This window comes from Apostichopus japonicus, chromosome 15 (genome assembly GCF_037975245.1).
Source record: "Apostichopus japonicus isolate 1M-3 chromosome 15, ASM3797524v1, whole genome shotgun sequence".
Classification (NCBI taxonomy): Eukaryota; Metazoa; Echinodermata; class Holothuroidea; order Aspidochirotida; family Stichopodidae; genus Apostichopus; species Apostichopus japonicus.
This window is the reverse complement of record NC_092575.1, coordinates 22,918,270-22,940,780: the sequence shown is the minus strand read 5'-3', so window position 1 is coordinate 22,940,780 and position 22,511 is coordinate 22,918,270. Positions and strand designations below refer to the sequence as shown.

Below are 22,511 nucleotides of genomic sequence, written 5' to 3'. Positions count from 1 at the left end.
ACTCAAAAAAGTACCCATAATATTAATATTTCTTGCCCAGAACCCCCCCCCCCCAACCCTCTTGGGATTCTCCCCATCAACCCACCTCAAAGGACCACAAATCTGCCATGCAAGTTGTCCAAAAAAAGGCTTCCCCTTCACCCATCACCAAAAAAAAAGGAAGAAAGAATTGTAGTAATCCCATTCTTCCTGGGTTCTGTAGGGGGAGGGGGAGGGAGGGAAGGGATACCTCTCCATCCTCCAAGTTAAAAGAATGGTTTAAAAGTTTTTGATATTGATTGTAGATTACCCAACAATATATACATAACAACACTTTTGCCAAAGCATATATACATATCTGGTTTACAGGTCGAGATCATTTAAAACTGACCACATCCCTCCTTGTGGTAGGTTTCAAATGTTATGTAAGATGATACAATACAAGCAAGATTTGGAGATTGAAGGGGTTAATATCGGTATGTCCAAGTTGAAACTAGGTCCCTACCACCAGACTTGTAGTGCGTCTCTGCTCGTGTCACTAACATGGTTTCCCTGTACCTGAACTCATCCTCGTGGGTTTGTACTCAAACGCAAAATTAGGTGTTTTACTCCCACTTTGCGCCTTCTACCGGTACTTATAGCATGGGGAACTCTACCTGTTCCCATACTCATCCGCACTAAAAGTGGGCGCTTTTTCTTTCTTCTAGGTCTCAGACAGAATTCGTGAAAATATGTCGGCTCCGAGCTCTATACATGACCAATATTACAGTCTAGTGTACGCATTATATATCGGTGGCTTCATCACAGTCCTAGGAGGAGGGGCATTCTTAGCCACCTCCCTCTACATAGAAGCTGCTAAGAAGAGAGTTGAGGACATTGTTAAAAGTAAGTCACCATGTTGTGTTGCTCCTCATTAAAAAGACTACACATGCATGTTGCAACATGTACTGGACTTAAATATGACAAGATATTTAATTATTCCAACTCGCACACTTCGTCCCTCCAACAAACTGTATTTAACTGTTCCTAAATACGCTTGAAGAGATGGTTACAGACCCTTTGAATACTCTGGCTCTTTATCTATGGAACAAGTTACCAGATCACATTCGAATATGCTCTAAACTTTCTACATTCAAAAGTTTACTTAAGACCCATCTTTTCACTTGTTCTATTGTAAATTTATTTGCTTTCTTTGTAAAGCGCCTTGAGCAGTGACTTTTGTCTACTGATTTGGTGCTACTGTATATAAGTCTCATTTATTATTATATTATTATTATTATTATATGTGTAAAAGTAAGTTGGCCTGATGTTTTGATCCTAGCAGGATCTTCTTCAGAGGCTAAATGACAAGTGAATTATTATTATAGATATATCTCTATGTTGAATGTTGCTGGCAGTTCTATAGGATTGCCCATCACATTACAAAAACAAAATCTTCGTCCTCAATATGCCAGGAGTGATTAATTTGGTGGCTTCATTTCTCATAAAATTAAATCTCAAATGGTAGATTTATAGGTTTTTCTCATCATTACAATATTGCAATCTGTTATTTTAGAGAGTACTTGGTACATCTTCAATGGGCATCGGTGTTTCTTTTATCAAATCGTTCCCATGCAACAAAATGTGTAAACACATTTTTTGTGATTGCAACAGTTTCTTGTCAATCTGTAAATTATTTTAAAAGTAAGCGTCCAAAAGTTTGCAGAATACAATAATGAATATGATAAGTTAATAATAATAATAATGATAATAGGAATTTAAATAGCGCAAAATGCAAAAGCCCTCTAAGCGCTAAAGAAAGATATATAAAACAAGCATTTACAAATAAGTGATTCTTTAACATAGATTTAAAGGAGTTCAAATTGTCAAAAAGTCAGCCGGGAGGGCATTCCAGAGAGAAGCAGGGGCGTAAGAAAAAAAACGTTGACCAAATGACTGTAAAAGTGCATCAAAGCACTAATATTGCCAACAGCTTGTTTTTGCAATCAATTTATCAATTCTATGTCATTTCTCATTTGTCTGCCAGGTAAAAATGATGCTTCCTCTGCCCTAACCAGCGATAACTTCGTCAACTGAAGGACCAAAGTCTCTAGCGGGGAAAATTGTTCTGTGGACATGTGTTATGAGGAAGTGTGTATAGCCCTTGATGATGTGATTTAATTGCTGATGCTCCTGTGGCCTTTGGTTTTTTTAAAGACTTCCAGCTGGATATGAAAGATCAGTTTGCAAATTAGATTGACTAAGTCAGTCAGAACTATGCTATTTCTGCTTGATCTTTCATTATTTTTTTTAGGTGTTGGTTTGATATTTTCCTTTCCTCTCTCATTGTATGATTTATTGTATATTGATAGTTTCTCTAATGTTTGCCATTTATTCAAAATGACGCTTACAAGCGTTAAAGCAGCTGGGTCACTCCATAGCGGATGCACTCAAAAATTCTTAGGCCAATCGTCTGTACAAAACTCTTCTCTCTCCTAAAAGATGAAAGTGGCTACCAGTGGTAAATTCTGGAAAATATGATGATAACATCCTCAGCGCCGATCATTACAGCTTGGATTCTTAAATGCTGAGTGGACCGTAGTACGTACGTACACCAGCGATGAAAGTGTGATGTGTGTACGTTTCACGGTGGTGATATTTATTCCTGTAATGCAACAGATTTTGTGTGGATCAAAGATGAGTGTGAAGATAATTCAACCAAATATCAGTGTAGTTGCTGTCAAAAGGCAGCTGACATTGTGATGAGTGAAGAGACTGCTGCATCTCGAAACCAGCTGCATTACACAAGTTTATCATGTTAAGAGTTTTTGCCGCACCCATTTAAGTTGATGTAGTCCTCCTACCTCAGTCAATTTTTGCGTCCATGTCACGTTATGTTGATGATTCTAAAACCCACCGTGAATATAGGCAGAATGCCTTACAACTAGTGCTGTCTTGGAGAGGGGGTGGGGCAAGGGGTGGGGCAGATTTATATTGCAATAGCTTGCTGCATCATTTTCTTCATTTAGCTGGCATTGTTACCCTTGCGATTGACACATAGCAGCCTGGATGTACCAAAATATTTGTCCACTGTAGGTGTGTGTGTGTCCACTGTAGGTGTATGTGTGACCACTTCCTGTGCCAAGAGATAATTGAAATTCAGCTATAGCATGAGCTAATATAGCAAACTCTGTTCTTAAACCATCGTTGAGGAACCGAAGATGACTGGACTATTTTTACGCTATTCTTACGCTTTTACATTAGTCAGATTTTTATATTAAAGAGACGAAGATCAATTTTCTAACTTTATCAAAGCGATTTCCTAGATTAAGATGATGATCTCAATGGTGACACTACCAAAACTGTTTTAGTAGAAGGATAGAGAAAAGGATAAAGGTCAAGGGATGCTCCTACTGTACCTTACAAAATGTAAGAACCCTTTGCAGTTTAAGCTGGTAGTGATGATTTTATACATATAGGAGGGACTGGAAGAACAGAAGAATTATGTGGGGAGAGAGGATAATGGCTTACTTCCCCCCCCCCTCCCCCCACACTTGTTCAGGATCACCATACACTGAATAGTGAAAAAACTGGTTTGGTCACCTTGAATCTGATGTAAATAATGGTAACTATTAATTGTGTTATTACCCTCATATCCTTTATCATAAATTTGAATCACAGTGTGTGAATATGATTTCATCATTCAGTCAATTTTTGTGTACAAAAGATTGGATTTGTGCACCTCGATACAGGTTTAAGAATTTTCAAGATATTTTTACTGCATTACACAAGTTGAATGGACATGAAATATATAGCTTTCTATCAGACCTTCCACAGCGTAATAATGTGAGGTGATATTCCTTTGCAGTTTTAACCAGCTTTCCTCAGTTTGAAGGTCGGAAACTTAGAAGACCAGATAGATGCCAGTACTTCAGACAATTTAGGCCTAGTTGATGGTTTGGAAAGTTTTAATGGCATTTTTTTTTTTTGTCATATCTTGGTTGACATTTTTAATTTTTCACTTGTTTTATAAAATATTTGCTTATCACTGGTCATTATGTTTTAAATAAACTTGCCTAAGAACATTCCAAAAGTTATGGTTCATCAAAATTCCATTCTGGGTTCAATGAAAATGGTGTGTATATTGAAAATAAAAAATATTTGTAAGAAAAGACGTTTATGTTGAACAAAAGATTTTCTTCTGTATAAGTCTGAACCTCACTCATTTCATGGATATCATTGGCTGGATCTCATCTCAACATGAAGAACAGCTGAAGTTTACAATAAAAAATGATGAATATTACATAAAATTAAATTTTATATAAAAACTATTTATGGGGGAGAAAAAAAAGAGGCTTTCTACTGAGAGGATGAGAAAATAAATTTGAATATTAAAGAAAAGTTTTTTTTTCCTCATTTGCTATTTTTTTCTTGACTTTGGTTTAGTTGAAGCTCATAGGGGTCCTTGAGCAACAAAGTTAGAATATTGTTCTGTCTTTCAGTCTCTCATTTGCAGTTGAAGTGACAGTTCTCAATCTAATTACCTTAGGGAGCTAACTTGAGTTCTATAGTGCAACTTAGTGATCAGTGGCTGTCTCAGGGCTATATATATAGCTTAGGGAGGGGTAGGTGTGTGTGGAGACCCTTTCAGTGTGACCTATTACTGCTAATACCAACAGCACTGCAATATAAGCTGCCAGGCATAACTGACAGTATATATACTGTATCTTATGCATACAGTTGCATGAATTGTAAACATGTCACATTGGCAGCTCACGTAGTACCTAACTTGTAAAATATATCATATTCCCCATCTTTATAAAACATTTATTGTGATGTAAATATTTGGGGTGCTTGGACACTGGGCTGACCTCTTTAAAGTTGCATTTTGGCATCGAGTTTGCTTCAGTCTGGTGATACAATTCTTGACCGACTAGGAGTGTCCGTCTTAATATTTAAATCTTTGACGATAGTACACAAGATCCACTAGGATCAATGAAAATAGATATTAACTTTCAGGTTTGCAGTTATCAAAGCATAAATCATATTTTCTGGGTCACGGATGTTTCTTTAGTGGATATAACCAGGGAATGTATACTAAATTAATTGTGTTGGATCCAGTCCAATCCCAGTATGAAAATCTTGTCAACAGGTCCACATCCTCATGGCTGACATCGTGACTGCATTGTTAGCAATAAATATAAACTTATGAAGAAAGGGAAGGAATTGCCGATGACTTTCTGGTTAAACAAAGGCCTATTAACCTTCTTTCCAAATTCTGAAAATATTTGTCCATCATAATCTTACTGAGCCAGAATGTGACCATGTTACAGAACAATAAAAACAAGCTCAGACTCACAAACGAAAATAAAAAAAATGTACAAAACACAAGTCAGAGAAGTGGTACTTATGATAAGCTACTTTTATTTTATCTTTATTACACACACACGAAAATACTTTAGCAAAGTATGTAAAATGCCAACATTTTATGCAGCTCAAACCAACTGGCCTCATTTCTTCCTTCCACATAGTGCTGGTATCCTAAGGAGATTGGTCCAGCCGACATAAGTAGTCAATAGTCTAAACTATACAACAACAAGAAGCCTAACCCTACACAAACTGATGATGACCTGAAATATGGGTGATCAATATAAATTTTTAAAAGGCAATCTGAAGTAACTTCCTGCAACCAATTAACATCATAGTGTTTTAAGTGTTACATAATTCACTTAATTTTAACAATATAAACCAAGTGTCTTCACGATAGTACTGTAATGTGGCATTTACTTCACTTGTTGTAAGTTACTATGACCAAGTAGCATCGTAGTTCTGTTAGTGTTATATTATTTACTTATGCAGTAATACTTTCATCATTAGGACTGTAGGGGGTGATAAACTGAACTTAAAGTGACTTCAGGTAACCAAGTCACACAGTAGTACTGTATTTACATGACATAATTAGGTCCACATATTATACAACCATATATACAACATACAGGGATGTAAAATCTTAACCATAGTGATTTATGTGTGATCTATTTCTTCTTGATCTACTTGGAGAAATTTTCTGCAACCAAGTAATATTGTAGTACTGTAAGTGTTAAATCAATTCCTCTGCATAACTACATACACTCCAGTAACATTCTTCACTGTAGTACAGTATGTGTGATCTATTTCTTCTTGATCTACTTGGAGAAAGTTGCTGCAACCAAGTAACATTGTAGTACTGTAAGTTGTAAACCAATTACTCCGCATAACAACATACACTCCAGTAAAATTCTTCACTGTACAACATTTCTATGTGTACTGTGGGATAATGACATAAAACTAATTATTTGCCACCAAGTAAAATCTCCACAAATGTCCACTTTGCCTGAGCTGAATCAGTACCTTCATGCAACAGAGACACATCTTGCCCATAGTTGGCCTACTGGATGGATAAGATTATCTACATTAAGCTACTTCCTACAACCAAGATTCATCTTCACTATAGTAGTCGATGAACGAGATAAATGCCAAGGTTGGGTAATTTCCTTCAAGTAGAAGACATCTTTACCGTTAGTACTCGATGCACAATATTACACACCATCTTCCAGTAGCTTTCTCCGAGAAGAAACCTCTCCACTGTGGTACTGTATGTGATCTAGTTAGCATGGAGTATAGTAAATGCAAGCCATATAAAAGTCTCAATAGTACTGCCTGGCATCTGGGTACACCACTGGGTACATCTGGGTACACCACTGGGTACATCTGGGTACACCACTGGGTACATCTCATTTAAAGGTACTTCCTGCTGCCAAGTCGTCAAGTTGCCTTGAATTATTACTTTCACCCAGCCAGATCTGAGAGCAAATTATAAATATATAATCATTAAATAATTAACAGACAAAATGTAGCGGAACATGATTGAGAGATGCACGTGATGAATGATAGTGTTATTGGAGATCATGTCAGAAGTTTGTCTCCTTAAACCTAAAAAAGAAAAAAAATAGCACCTCACTGAAACTGTATTTTTAATCATTTCACCATGTCATCTTTCTGTATTCCCATTATCTTGAGTAAAATTGAACTGAAAAAGGAAATAAATTGCAATGAACTATCTTATTTAACAATTTGTGACCTGCGGTTGTGGTAAGTGGTTACAGAGCTTCCACAGGTCCTACACCTTCTGACAAGCACCCTCAACATAACAAAACAAACCCAACCAAACATATAAGTTCCATCACTGGTGATTATCCCAACCTGTAGTATGATAATGCATGGGACTTCTTAATACACAGACACCATTACTGGTGAGAATCCAGATCTTGAAAATGTCTCTTTGCTTTGTAATTTTTTTTTTACAATTTGTTTACAATTTTTTTGTTCACTTTTATGTATAATACAGTACTCAAATAGAAGAAGTAAATAATTGTTATCTTAATCAGCAAATTACCATTCTTTCTTTCTTGAGTTTGAATATTTTAAGAAGGAAATACCTGTCATACCTGAAACTTTGTCTCCACCAGCTCCTGGAATTGTTTCCTCTGTTCCTTATCGAGACCGGAGTCTCGAACCATCGCTTGCCATTTCTTCATGTTGGATTGTCTGGTTGAAAGAGCTTCTGCATATGCATGAGGTAGTCCTCCTGGAGTGCTCTGTAATATGAAATTAGAGAGAGAGAGAGCTTCTTTTTGTTTGCACGGTCTGTTTCTCAATAAAATCATGTTCAAAAATTTAAGATGATGCATCTTATTGGCGTATGGAATAGTCCTCAGTTCTAATACTAATTATCCACATCCAAGGCAGAAAGAATATTCCCAAAATATGTTACGTATCAAAGATACCAATATTGATCACTTCTGTGATATACACACAAATAAACACTACAAAATTTTGAGAAAGATAAGAAGTTTACAAGAAGAACAAACACAACAAGTTGAGCATTTTTGTTTACTTGTCAAATGTAGCTTTCGATAGCAGACCGAATTTTTGCATATGACACTAATTGTATGCATCCTAACTTGGAGTTTATTGGATTGGTAGAGAGGAATGGGAGATGGGGGGGGGGAGTGGTGTTAGCAGAAAATGTAGGAGAAGCTAAGCTAATTTACTCTTTAAAATTAGAGAGACTTTGCAAACATCTTTGACAGCTATTTAAAAATTACAACCAAGTGATTGCCTTGTAGAATTCTCAGCATTGCATTTGTCAATTGTACAAACTGACATTTTCCCATTCGAAATTCACTTCTTTACTGATGAAAGTAAGCACTATTGAAAGAGACTAATCTCTCACCGTGGTAGGTCCTTCCATCTCAAAAGGTATAGAAAACATTGAAAACTCCTCCAATGGAAGCAGAGAAAAGACGGGCAGTTCTTCTTGGTGGTCTGGGCCTTTGAATAGAAATGACAAAATACAGATCATTTCATGCAAAACACAGAGAGTAAGATAACTAATCCATCCAGTGACACAAAACAATACAAATTTAGGACTAAACATTTCCCCCCTTCTCACAGAAATACCCACGGAAAATAATTGGCATGCTTTGAACACACATCTAAGAACAAATGGAGTCAGTTATTTTTAAACAAGGGATTTTTTGTTTCATATTTATCAATGTAAAATCTGTAATGCATGGAGACGAAATATATCACGTTAAAAGAAAGAAACTAACTCACCAACAGGAAGAGGCTTGTCCCAAAGGTTTGACGAGGCAGTGAGGCCCACCGAGGCCATATGAGTCTCTAGCTGAGGGTAATGGGTGTGGTAAGGGGCCAGAATAATGGTGTCATTACCTCCCAAGATTAAAGGCCGTAAGGGTGTCAGTACATGCAGGGTGCATAGTGTTGATGAACTGAGGGGCAAACAGGAGATAAATATATACTAATTGTAAAGAAATCTCTCAAATGTTTGGTAGTGTAACTACTAACAATCATATCATAGGATGAAGAGTGAGCCATAGAAATTAGGGTTATCAGTCATACCTATTCTATCTTAATGTCCTCACATACTACCATTATACAGGTCAGACTGCAGAAGTACACAGGAAGGTTGTGAACGTTCAACATGTGAACTTAACACTTCAAGTTCATTGGCTAAATATCACTGTGTGCCATAACTGGTCAGGGTATGGAAGGGGAATAAAAAGAGAGCCCGGCATTTTCCTTCAACCTCTCCCCTCCCCTCATCTCCCTTCCATCTCACAACCTATCGCTCCACTGTGTGCCATAACTGGTCAGAGTAAGGGAAGAATTTAAGAGAGAGCCTGGCATTTTCCATCAACCTCTCACCCTCCCCTTCATCTCCTTCCATCTCACAACCTATCGCTCCACTGTGTGTCATAACTGGTCAGAGCATGGGAAGGGATTTAAGAGAGAGACTGGTATTTCCTTCAACCTCTCTTGTCCCCTCCATTTTGCAACCTCTTTTACAACTTTGTGCCATAACTGGAAATCACTCTACCCTCTTCTCCCTGACTTAACCTCTTGTGCATAATCTCTTTGTTTTCTTCAGTAATATGTTCGTATGTGCAGAGCGTTACCACTGTCTATTTATGGAATTTGACTCCTAAATGATAGCAAGATCACATGCTCACCTTATGGAGACCCGTCCAGCAACAGCGATTAAGGTAACCTGCTCGCAACTGTGTAAGTGTACGGTGGTCTCCACCGGCCCCAGGACGATTGTAGAATTACGACACTTATCCACGTTGACAGATCTAGAGGTAAGGAAGGAATGAAAACAGTTTAATGAATTACTGGATTAAAAAGGGACAAAATTCACCTATGTAAAGTCTTCAGAAGTAAAATGTTATGAAGAAAGCCAGAGAGATCGGAACTTTGCTTTCTTTTCTCTCTTTCACTCCTGCACCTTGAGCACCCATCCGAGTGGATATGTGCTCGTTAATCATCATCATCATCACTATCACCATCACCATCACCACAACCACCACCACCACCACAACCATCATCATCATCATCATCATCATCATCATCATCATCATCATCATCATCATCATCATCATCATCATCATCATCATCATCATCATCATCATCATCATCATCATCATCATCATCATCATCATCATCATCATCATCATCATCATCATCATCATCATCATCATCATCATCATCATCATCATCATCATCATCATCTCCCTCCAAAATACTGTACAGTTTTCAAACTTTACGACATAAATTCATTCACAGTTCTACTGCATTTTCTGATAAACAAGTTGCCACTACTATTCTATTGCTTAAATTATCTGAACACTGTGATGAAGCTCCATATTTACAATGAGACTCAGTTCAAAGAACTTAAAAGTTTGATAGCTGTATGTAATACACTCTCACCAGAGTCTACAATTTCCTATCTTTTTATACATTGAATGTAATCTATTGAGTCTACAACAACTTTTCTTCCACAGAACCTTCTGCTGCCATCATCAAACTTCTAGACTACAATGACATTCAGAGTAATGTAACTCAATTCTGAAAGTTGAACTCTGTAAGCCAGCCCCACCCGCCCCCCCCACCCATGCCCCTCCTCTCCGTCCCGGAACTATTATTCAAGACGGGCAAAAAAACTAGATAAAGAGGGCTCACTTCATCGGAGAGAGCAGGTAGAGATATGAACTACGACAGCGATGTATTCTCACTCTGGAGTTGGTCAGTGTATTAGAAGACTGAAAGGAAGAAAAGACAAAAAAATGAACGAATCTGGAACTGTAAAGCAACAATGTTTGGAATAAGTGGAGAACAGTCAGTAGTTTATTTGCACTCTCCAAACCCCCCTCTCCCTATAACCCTCCCTTTGCCCCTCCTGAAATTAACCCACAACCAATCCCTCCAAAGACTAGTAAAATACTCTCAACAACTCTGTGTATTCTCATGCCCTTAAACTTTGAAATTATCTAGAAAGCAGAAGGAAAGAGTTCTAAGTCTACAGAAACTTATTATCAAACAGAAATTAAGATGTCAGATGAGGAATTGATTGAACCGTGGGGGAGGGGTAGGGGTGGGGGGAGGGAGGGAGAGTTGCTTACAAAAGCATCTGCACTTCTGAAGTACTCCTCAACTCTTGTATTAATATTACTGGCTGCTTATTCAATAGCAATCAACTGAAACTTTGATTGAAACTGAAACACAGGTTTTGTACCCTCGCGACAAAATATTAGTAAAGGCACTGAAAAGAAAACTCCCTACATAACATAGATAACCGCATCGCACTTACACCACCATTTTATAAAAATCTCCACAAATTTATCACCAAAACATACCTTTGCGAGAGTCTGCTTGCATACTTGGGATATGAAGACAAGCGTGTGGCTGAGAAAGAGAAGGAAAAACATATTTATACAAACAAAGACAGATATCAATCCGGACTTGATTATATCTGGAGGCACAAAGTTATGGAGGCATCAGTTTAGGTTAGGAAAAACCACAAACCAGTATTCTCACTCTGCTCCCCCCCTCCACATACTATGAACCACTAAAATATGTTACTTTGAAGATGGAATTCAATCCCTACAAATCACTCTGTACGTATTATTCTGGGTTAGTTATGTCATTGTACTCGAGTTGAATTCTCAAGTGAAAATCTTGTTTTTTTTTTAAATCTGGCTCCTCAAAGGATAAATAAATGCATTTTTCCATCTGATATAGTAAAAAAAACATTTTTTATAAGATATGGGCATTTTGCAAGAATGAAAAGAAGAATGTTGCAATATGAAAGAAATTCTTCCATGGTTATGAAATATTTACAGATAATGTGACAAAGTCTGAAGGCTAAGAAGAAGCAAAGCTCCCCTTCCCCATTTACCCAGTCCACTCCCACCAATTCCTGCTAAAACACTAAATAATTCAAAGTTGTTGACTAATATATAAAGTCCTGCTTTTCTATCCAAACAAGTACCCTCCCATCCCCGACTGAGACAACAGTTTATAAATTCCTACAGCATCCCACCAATCTGAGCAGAACTTTCCCCATAAACTGACATCCAGAATGCAACCAAAACACCTACTTTAGGGTGATTCTTAATCACTGATTCTGTAGCAAATGGTATATGAACGTTATAATCTGCTTTGACATAAATGTGATTGGGCATGACCCCCCCCCACCCGCCCCCCAAAAAAAGTGTTTGTATTTACCTCTTTGGTGCCTTGCTTGCATTTGAAGCAATCTTTCCTCTTTTACCACTTTCCATGTCGCCTCCTACCAGAGATGAAATACAAAGAATTATTGGTAAATGATAAGGATTGCAGCCCGGGCTGGGAGAGAGGATGAGGGGGAGGGGGGTTGTGATGGTGGAGAAATTGTATGTTTTAATTGTTACGAAGATGTCTGCTAAGTAACCGTAGCACTGCAAAGAAGTTTTAACAAACTTGTGTAGCACTTGGCTATAGAATACCAGAACTTACAAGGTTTTAAAGTGTGAGAAAGTTATCTTTTCTTTTACATATGGAATAAAACTTTTCATATTGCATTTGAGCTGGCGTACATACCGGTCGTAGGCCAGTTTAATCTCTGTCCCGCAGAGATACAAGCTGCGACTCCAAACGGGGAGTTGACCAGGCAATTTCTTATCCACGTCTCAAACAATCGGAAAGAAAATGCCTGAGTTATCTGTGGCAGAGAAGAGACGATAAAGACACAGGGGTAGTGAAATCTGATTTGTCAAATACCTTCTGTTTTGGCAGACATGCAACTTTGAGTTTAGCCTCAGTTCTGAAGAAACACTTTATAGGGGGACGTTGTGGTCAAGAGGTTAAGGCAGTGGACTGGTGATCTAAGGATTACAGGTTCTAGCCCTGGCCAGATCATTGCGTTGTGTCCATGGGCAAGGCACTTTATCTCCTTTGCCTCTCTTCACCCAGGTGTATAAATGGGGATTTGCGAGGTAACTTGTAAATAAAGTTGCATGCGCCGGTTTGTGGCTGCACTCTATGAGAAGTCTCCCAGGGCACACGTGGTTGTGGTGCACTGTGGTGCTCCAGGCGAGATTGATTGAATTGCACACACTTTCGTGTGTAGGTGTGACAAGTTACCAAATGACCAAGGCTTAGTTGTCAAAAGCGCTACGATCTTGATGTAGCAGCGCTATATAAGTGTCTAAAATATATGTATGTATGTATGTATGTAATTCTTTCTTGTCGAGATTTTATTCATTTCAAGTTTATATAAGTAAATATTTTAAACATTGACTACAATCTTTCATGTGAGTTTGAACCAACTTTGACACATTTTGTTTGAAATTGTTACGAAAATGTTTGCAAAGTGGAGGTAGAACTGCAAAGCAGTTTAAAGAACTTGTGTAACATTTTGATATGAAATACCAAAATCTGTATGGTTTTGAAGAGTGAGAAAGTAAATCTATTCTTTACATATGGAATGAAACTTTTTAGTATTTAACAGTTTAAAAGTAATTTCTAGATATGGGGCAAATGCAAGCAGATAATGTGGCCAGTGTTGATCCTCTATCCAAACTATGCATTGTCTAAGCAAATTCTTTGACAAAATGACACACTGTCTGGAAAGTTTACCTAAAGAAATATTGTTAAAAGTTTAACAATTTTGACTCCCTTGAAGGGATATGAAATTACTAGTTTCAGTCATATCCAGCTGTTTCTATGAGAGTTAAGACTTTTATTACCTTTGAAAATCCACTACTGGCCTGCACTGTTTGGATTTTAGCGATGGCGATGAGAGATTGGACATTTCTGAAAAGAGAAACACTGGTATGTTACTGAAACGGTATTTCAAGAAGAACTACAAGATATGCGCAAATAAGAATTGAAAGAATGTTCAAAGAGGTTACAAAGAGTCTCAGATGTAAAAACAGAATGCAGAACTGGTGAATATGAAACACGTTGATCCAACGGCAAACTTCATCGATTTTTGCAGCGAAATACAAAGTATGCAGAGTAATGGATGAATGCAATGCACAATAATATATTGAGCCACGCATGGGCAAGCACTATTTGTGTTACACTAAAATTTTGAAATGAATATTAAAATAACATTGAAAAATAATTCAACTGTGTATAAATGGAATGCCATATAATGTCAAATAGGTATGATCAAATGACTTCATCAACCTTGGTCAATGATTTCAAGTTTGGCAACTTTATATCTCAGCAATGCACAATAATATATTGAGCCACACATGGGCAAGCACTATTTGTGTTACAACAAAATTGAAATGAATATTAAAATAACATTGAAAAATAGTTCAACTGTGTAATGGAATCTCATTTAATGTTATATAGGTATGATCAAATGACTTCATCAACCTTAGTCAGTGATATCAAGTTTGGCAGGGGTGAAACAAGAGACAGTTTGATGTTGTCCTTGTATGACATTAAAAACTACTCTATAATACAAATGAAGAATTTCAAAACTTTATATCTCAGCGATGCAAAAAATGATATCAAGATGTGAGCTGGAAAAGCTAATATTTTTTAATTTTGTACCTGCCTTGTGTTTTATCTAAGCCTCTGTTACACCTTTAACACCTTTTGTAACTCAAATTGCAAATACATGAGCACAAAATGAGTCTGTTAGTGACATTTAGTGTCACAACATATCTGAATTTTTCAAGCCTCTCGGTTGGAAAAACTTTTTGCAACTTTTGCAAAACTTGCATCATTTTTTTCTTGTGATTGTATTCTACTTATCACACAATTTTCATGTCAAAAAGTGTTTTATGTTAATAATCTTTTATTAAAAATACCTGTCTTTAGCAACAGTGCCCTCTATGAGAAGTCCAAGAGCAGTGACTGCTTCGGTCGATAAGTACAAATCTGTCGCAGAACTGGAATACGCATCTAAGAACCGGGAGAAAGAAGTTTCATTTTATACCATGTTGCTTTAACCTTCTAGCCAATATGTTAACGACACATGCTCACCTTATCTCCGTCCTCTTTCGAATTATTTCATCAAACCATTCGCTGAAAATTCTGACGAAATGCTCAGTCGTAGCTTTGACCGCGATCTTTAACAAATTCTAGTAACTTCCCCATGGAGTAATATGATCATGGTTAATAAATTTGGATATAAATCCAGGTTTTGTGATCCTTTCAAATATGTTTTCAAGTGCTTGTTTAATTTTTCTTTGTATCACCAGAATCACAGCCAAATTTATTTGGTACAAGGGAGCAAAGGTCATAGCTTTTGTTGAAAAATGACTACTTGCATATTCCATCTGAAATTAAGCCTCACCCTTCCTCAAAAATGCAACTATACATCAAGTCCTAGCTGGTTAAACATTCCTTTCTGTAACCAACATTAAAGGTAGGGAAAAGCACATGGAACTATTTATCGGTCAAAGCTACAAACATTTCTTATTTACATGAGCAGTTCAGTTGTCTTAATTTGAGTAGAGCAGAGCTCGTTGCTAATTTTACCAATTTCTCTTGGATTTTTTGGGAAATTTTGTTGTTGTTGTTTTTGGTATTACATTTTCAACTGTAGTGGCTGCCATTTCAATGGGGGCACATGCGAAGGCAAAAGGTGGCAACAAATTGCAAAAGGGGGCTAAATAACGCAACCTACTTTTACAAGCCACTCACCTGATTCAGCCAGGAGGGTCAGAATGTCACTCAGGTGAGACAAGATGAAAGACAAATGGTTGGACTCATCAAGACCCTAAAAAAAAAAGAAAAAAAAAGGATGAATCAAACAATGAAGTTTATTTGTACACCATTGATTAAATGTCATATGTCAAGTATTTATCTATTCATTTAAGACTGATAAGATAGACCCCAATTGTTAAAGTCATGAAAATATTTCCTGAAGATTCACTACACCACATTCAAATTATGCAGGCACACAAAACAGTATAAAAGGAATATTTAAAAAACTTGAGAAGCTTGGTTAAGTACAGTATAGTATAGATTCTGACAGTTGAACTTATAAAAAAGACCCCAACATACTCGATCTTGCCAAGATATTGCATAATTACGTTCATTGCTGGTAATAACTGTAATTTCCCTGGCTCTCAACTGACTCAGAAACAAATTTTTATAATCTTGATAACCTCTCAATTAAAGGGAACAGAACATTTCGAAACAAAAATTATCAATCTGCTATATAACAATTACCAACACTTCCCCGTAGGTTATTAGCAGGCTTTGATATATTTGAACCCAAGGCTATACACAAATCACTATTAGGCTAAGCAGGGAATAATTTTGTGTTCAAATATTTTGTAACAGTTTTGAAGTCACTTATGTTTGTCTCTTATAAAATACTGCGGTTCCTGTGTAACAAACCTGCTATAGCAATTTAACCAATTTTTCATAGCATTTTAAGATGCAATACTGGATAAATTATTCCCTGCTAATTATCAAAAGAAATACTTAGTAGCAATCATAGCAAAGATGTAGGAGAACATTTTTTATTAAGGGGGGGGGGGGTATACTCCAATTGGCTGGGAATACAAGAGGTTGTCAGGAGGAGGAGGAGGAGGAGGAGGAGGAGGAGGAGGAGGAGGAGGAGCCCTGGAAGGCTCTAGGGTGCAAGCTCTTGGGAGCTGCAGCATTTTTGGATATTTCTTGATGACTTGTAGGGATTTTAAAAAATACATTTCACCAAGAGAAAGTAAAAGCAAAATGTTTATCTTTAGCAAATCATTACGAAGGGGAGAGGGAAGGGAGGGGAGGGGTAAGTAACCCCCTTAGCCCAACTGCTACACCCCTGCAAAAGGATAAATGCACCTATCACTAGAGTGAAATAAAGTGTTAACCTTATCAAAGGTTTTGAAGTGCACTAGCACTGTCAAATTTAACTAACTGTGCAACAAACAACACCATCCCTGACTTGTTTTTGAACAGCCTCACCAATACTTTCATAAATACTCTAGGCCAGGGTGTAGGAAGCTTTCAAAAAGTGGGGGCACAACATCAGAGGGCACTTTCTCATTCCACAACCACCACTCGTTATGCTATAAACTGATACACACCGGCCATATCACTTACATATATATTATGTGTTAGTATGCTATTAATACTATTTGTTGAGATTGTTTATTGTTAACTGTGCTACAAAAAGATATTGGATGCCATTTTAAAAATAGCATGTAGAGCCAAAAAATAAATAATTAAAATAAAATATAAAATTAACAACGGCTTAAGATATCCATCAAAGGGCACATTTTCTTTGCCAGTAGGGCACATTTGCTATTTTGGAAAAAAAGTGGGGGGCACGTGCCCCCACTGCCCCCCCAAACCTCCTATCCCCCTGCTCTAGGCACAACAAATTTCATTCTCCCCTTTGAGATCATATTCCAGATTAGGAGGACAGTACATTGATATTATTCGTTGATGTCTGTTCCTTCGATCCCTGCGATGGGAACTCACCTTAGAAGGAGAACCAGAGGAAGGCGAGACTGCCCTGCCATCCAAGTCAGGGGATCTGGGTCTCAGCGGCCATCTCAAAAATTATTTATGTTAAAAGAATGTTTTGCTGTTTATTTGAGAAACAATGATAAGACACTTACTAAACACTGATATAACCTTGAGAATTGAATATGATAGCAAGCATTTATTAAACAAGGACCTTAAAATGTAAAATATTTCTTGTCTATTTGTAGAGTTGTTGACTGAAGAATTAATTGTCGCTGATAGTAAGTCATAGTAACGACAACCTTGACTAAATCTTGAGCACTGTACTGCATGGTAGACAAAATCTCTCCTAGTTCATAAAATATGACAGAAAATCCCAACTATGTGAATGTCAAATCAATGTGAAAAGGTATTTAGGAATTTTTTTTCCAATTGGAAACATATTTAACAGATTAAAACAGATTTTTTTGTCCTTCTCTTCTCTAAGACTGAGACAGCATAACCAAGAGATTGATCAATGACAAAATTGACCAAAAGGATACTCTTGACCGGCTACCAAGGATGACCGTAATGAAACCTTGTGAACTTGTTGAATGAATAAATACAGGAGAAACTGAAGGGTGTCAACCGATGTTCTACTCAAGACCAACTCTGTAATGAAGAAGAGATAACAGTCAATTATATATCAGGTATCCCCGAGCAAAGCTGACTTTTAATTTAGCCGACTTTCATATGTGAGCAAACATTGATTGAAACAATGTATTTTACCCATTGACTGAAAGGGAAATACAAAATATGCAAAACCTACAGTAAATGCGAGAAATGCGTTTCAATGGGATTGTAGCATGGAGACATCTTCAGGTTACGACAAGCCCTTACTTGAAAACTTCCTTTTAGGTTCTGCTCAATCGTTTTTCCAAATTCTTTTGCTTTTGCTTCTATCATAGCTTCTCACTTCATCCGTTATTACCTTGTCACTTTATTTTATGATTCAAATAGTTAAAACAAGATGATGCATGGAAAACTTGCAGTGACATTATTAAACCAAAATACTAAACAAGATTTCCATGATAAAAAATAAAACTAAATTAGTTGAATAAAAACCCACCTTTCTCTTTCTCATCCTGGACAGCACTAAGTTGCTCTTGTCCCTTTCTTCTTTCTTCTGCAACATCTGAGTTAAGCAGTTGGAAACCCTGAAAATATCTGGAAGATAATAATATATGAAGCTGGTAGCTAAAAGCATAGATGTAAAGATGGGAAATGCCTACCAAAAGTAGCAAAACTAGAACAAGAGCATCAATGATGCAGTATCTCAATACTGGAAGTTTTAATTTTTATTCCTAATTTCAAATCTTTGCTCTGTCTCTACAATTATCAATATCAATCATGGTACAACAAATACATAACTTGCATTTTTGCTACTTTGCCACGAATAGTCTCTGCAGGTTACACTTTATCCTGCTAGTCTTGCCTTTAGCGCTCATTGCCTGTTAGTCGAAAGAACGACATTGCAAGGTTTAGTAATGTCATAGAATACCTAAGAACTTGTTTTTTATGTGGTATCCTTCATCTTAGGTCAGTCTCTGTTGGACTTTTTGGTCATATAGTTTGACGTCAATGACAATGTTCAGCCAAATTAGAAGAGGCGAACAACTCGACCATATTCTTGATGCCTGCCTTGAGAGCTAGGCCTATTGACCTACTGTATGTTACTGTAGTGGTGACTACCATCAAAACTGTGTCCATTTCTAGATATCAAAACAACCCACGTTTTTCCATCTCAATTTTTTGGACATGAAGATTTCATGGATTTATGACTTGGAAAAAAATAATGTAAAAGAAGATTACAAGTTTTTATATGCAAGTGATGGGTGGCCTCCTCTTCCCCTAATAGCCACCTCAGTTCCTCTCCATTTTGTTATTTTATTTTAATTCTTTGTACATTTGATGTCAAACATTACAGGTTAAAAAAAAAGCTAAACATACTTCATATAACCTTATACATCTTATATCCTTATAAATAAAACATAACCTTATACAATTTTTATAGTCTTATAAAAGTTGTGATGCTATGGCCGGCTTCTCTTTTATACGTACCCATCAAACAAACTTACCCTGGTCCTTCCTAGGAAAAGCTGTCTGAACACCAGTACAATGCTAATGTGGCTAGGCCTATCACTAAAAGCCTAATAGGCCTAGGCTTATATATATATTTTTTTTAAATGCACAAGGCCTACAGTAAGTAGCCTTCAGAAATACAAGAATGTGTATACGTAATTATACAAAATACATGAAGGGCAATCAAACAAACTTATCATGGCCCTTGCTCTGAAAAGCTACCTGAACACCAGTACTATCCTTAAATGGAATTCAGCAGTACAGAATGTAATTAGCATGCAATACACTAACACCTCGCGTACCTAACTACACTAGAGAAATTGGTCGCGAGCGTAGCCATTTTCGTGTAGCTGTTATGAGTCATAGCCAATCTGCTACAAAACAGACTTGGGGGCGGGGCTTAATCATCAAAAACGGACCTTTTTACTAATAGTAGGGGCGGCAGCTCAGTGTTGTTTTAAGAAAGAAAAATCATTTAAACATCAAATAAAGCAAATAAAAGCCATAAAATGTCATATACATGTAGTAAAATTCTTATTAATACCTACCTGTAAACAACAAATGAAAGTTTAAAATGTTAATAAAATATATAATACATAGGACCCTATCTTAGACGATACCACTGTTGAAAGACAGTTCTATTCTATTCTCTTTCATAAAACATAAGTTTTGGAGCGTGTGCAAAACAGGTTTGCCAAAGTGTGTTTTCAGTCCAAATTGGCCCGATTTGGACATAAATCGGTGAAAAAGTCACAGAATGAGATACAATTCTGGAATAAAAAATAGTAACTTTTGTTGGTCTATATGATATATTCTTGCTCTGGAAATTCCACAGAAAAAGAACTTTGTTTGAAGACGCTGAAAAATTTTTAAGAGAAGAGAGAGTCCCACTTACTGTTACAATATCTCTATACATGTAATGTATTGAGATAAAAACAGGTACAGTAGGTGGATAATTTACATTTGTATCAAAGGTGGCTGTTTCAAAAATCTATCCCTTGAAAATCTACCCCTTTTTCTGTCTTGTAGAAATGAAACTTCGACTGGCGTTTTGTGGTCACTGTTTAGAATAAAACACTTTTGGTACTTGATTGTAGAACATTTTAACAGTTGTGAAAAGCTATTCCTAACAGAAGTTTATATATGTTTTTTTTCTGTTTTATTATTATTGTCAAGTAACATGATCCACAAAAATCTTTCTAGATGAACTTTGAATAGGTACTGTAGGTAAGTTGTTGGAAAATTGAAAACTTGTATTTAAACTAATATACAATTTCTTCTGTAGAACATTTTGCCAGTTGTGAAAAGCTATTTCTAACATTGTCTTTGAATAATTGACAGTTAATGGTTTCTGTTTTCTGGGAAGAAAGAAGTTTATATATGTTTTTTTTTCTGTTTTATTATTATTTTCCAGTATCATCAACAAAAATCTTTCTAGGTGGACTGTGAAATAGGTACTGTAGGTAAGTTGTTGGAAAATTGCAGACTTGTAAACTAAAATACAATTTGGAAACGGACAACTCTAAACTTGAATAGACAACAATACTGGTTGCCACCATTTACAAATTTACGACATTCCGTGATCCAATAGTTTGCAAACATTAACATAGAACTTGACCAGATTTTAACATCCTATTCAAATCTAGCATACACAGTTGTCCATTATATACCAATATATCGGCATGTTATGTTCAACGAGAAAAAGACTAGAAACTACGACCGTAAACTCATGATTTAAGACAGGGCTTGGGGAAAATTAGTTTTCAGTCTCATGGATCTACTCACAATTCTGCAAGATTCTCTGTCAAGCTGAGTTTGTGGCAGGCAATGTGTCTCCAGACGGAATAGCTAAGCTTTGGAAAACCTGACTTCCCTTTACTCTGGGCGTATGTACCAATCTTCTTGAGATACTGCAGTAGAAAATAATGCATGCATTTATGATTATAGTTGATGATACATACACCAGCATATAGCTCAAACTGACTTGCCAGGAGAAAAAGCGGTGGTGGTGAGCCATCGCCCTTTCCTTTCCATCATCATTCATATGCCTCAGAATGTATTACTTCACATCAAAACTGTTCTTTCTTTCCTGAGAGTGGACCCCCAAGAACCTCCCTGCATTGGAGTCAGCTTCATTAAATCCAGTGCCGCACCAACTCTTTTATCTTATCCTGCGAAGATCTGGCTGTTTCCCCTCCACAAAGAATCCTGCCGTGAACATAACCAGTCAAGCCAAAGTTTAGAATTTACATATTTTGTAGGGTTCTATTCTGTGATGTTTTACTAACACCTGCTGTAGGAATCACAGCATAGTTAGCTCTTACTTACATGCAGGTTTAACTTAGGATGTGGTGCAACTTGCAGGGCTCCGCTTGTAAAGGGATCGGTTCTTAGCCAAAGACGAGGCTGCCTTCCTTCCATTGCTTATAATGTGCCACCTTTAAGGAGTGTAATCAATACGGAACTATGTGAAAAATTATCGAAATGTGCTTCTTTTATATACATGTACAATTACAGCAGAACTTAGGCTAGGTACAATAGGCTACCACGATATCACCCACAGATTTTCCATCATTCATTTGCTGCGTGGTTAGTTTGGGACTGATTCATAAATGTGAGCCCTATATTATATTGGCATAGTTCAAAGAAGACCGGGACTTAGGGCCTAGACCAAATCTACTGTACGCTATACTTATAGTACGGTTGGTCGGCAACAGTTACTCTAGGCTAACTGTAGGCCTAGCTCTATCTTCTATTGATTCTAAGGACAAACGGAGTATATGTACTCCTTAGTAATAGTACTAACGTTGCCTTTAAGTTTAACTTTAATACTAACTAGTTTAGGGTAGTCCTATTTATAAGTACACCTTGGACGTCTAAGCTTCGGATGTTCACACAGCTCTGACTAGATGCCGCCACGAATGAAGCTACAGCTCTCTGAAAGATAAACCAGGGTCCGCTCGCTAAAGCTTCTGTTGAACATTGATTGGTGAAGAGTTCAGATGTTTTCACTCCACAACACTAACAACAACCTAGCCTACTTAGCAGACGATATTCCTAATATAATTCTAGTCATTATGTTTAGAAAAATGACCGATGTGAAGTTAGTT

The 22,511-nt window shown here is 36.9% G+C and overlaps 2 protein-coding genes across 4 annotated transcripts in view; one reads left to right on the top strand and one right to left on the bottom strand.

The window, feature by feature from the left end:
- Positions 1-4,357, top strand: part of LOC139980649 (protein spinster homolog 1-like) — a 30,641-nt gene extending 26,284 nt beyond the window's left edge. Inside the window, exons 11-12 of the mRNA XM_071992457.1 lie at positions 687-864; positions 2,006-4,357. Of these exons, the coding sequence (XP_071848558.1) occupies positions 687-864; positions 2,006-2,055 (228 nt within the window). The 3' untranslated portion in view covers positions 2,056-4,357. The remainder of the gene's footprint in view (positions 1-686; positions 865-2,005) is intronic.
- LOC139980648 (TBCC domain-containing protein 1-like) lies at positions 3,991-22,415 on the bottom strand. Of its 3 annotated transcripts, none has more exons than XM_071992456.1 (18): positions 22,238-22,415; positions 21,730-21,865; positions 21,187-21,311; positions 18,389-18,486; positions 17,823-17,931; positions 17,296-17,368; positions 15,508-15,583; positions 14,670-14,763; positions 13,590-13,656; positions 12,442-12,562; positions 12,088-12,151; positions 11,217-11,265; positions 10,543-10,622; positions 9,534-9,656; positions 8,617-8,792; positions 8,234-8,331; positions 7,446-7,595; positions 3,991-6,800 (listed from the first exon to the last, which is right to left on the bottom strand). In XM_071992456.1, exons 2-18 carry the CDS (start codon positions 21,820-21,822, stop codon positions 6,732-6,734), a joined length of 1,665 nt encoding a protein of 554 aa, XP_071848557.1. In that variant the 5' UTR covers positions 21,823-21,865; positions 22,238-22,415; the 3' UTR covers positions 3,991-6,731. The 3 variants fall into 3 exon arrangements, with proteins under 3 accessions (XP_071848557.1, XP_071848553.1, XP_071848554.1); XM_071992452.1 differs by having other exon boundaries at positions 21,730-21,839; XM_071992453.1 differs by having other exon boundaries at positions 21,730-21,839; positions 22,269-22,415.
- Positions 22,416-22,511: the final 96 nt, after the last annotated feature.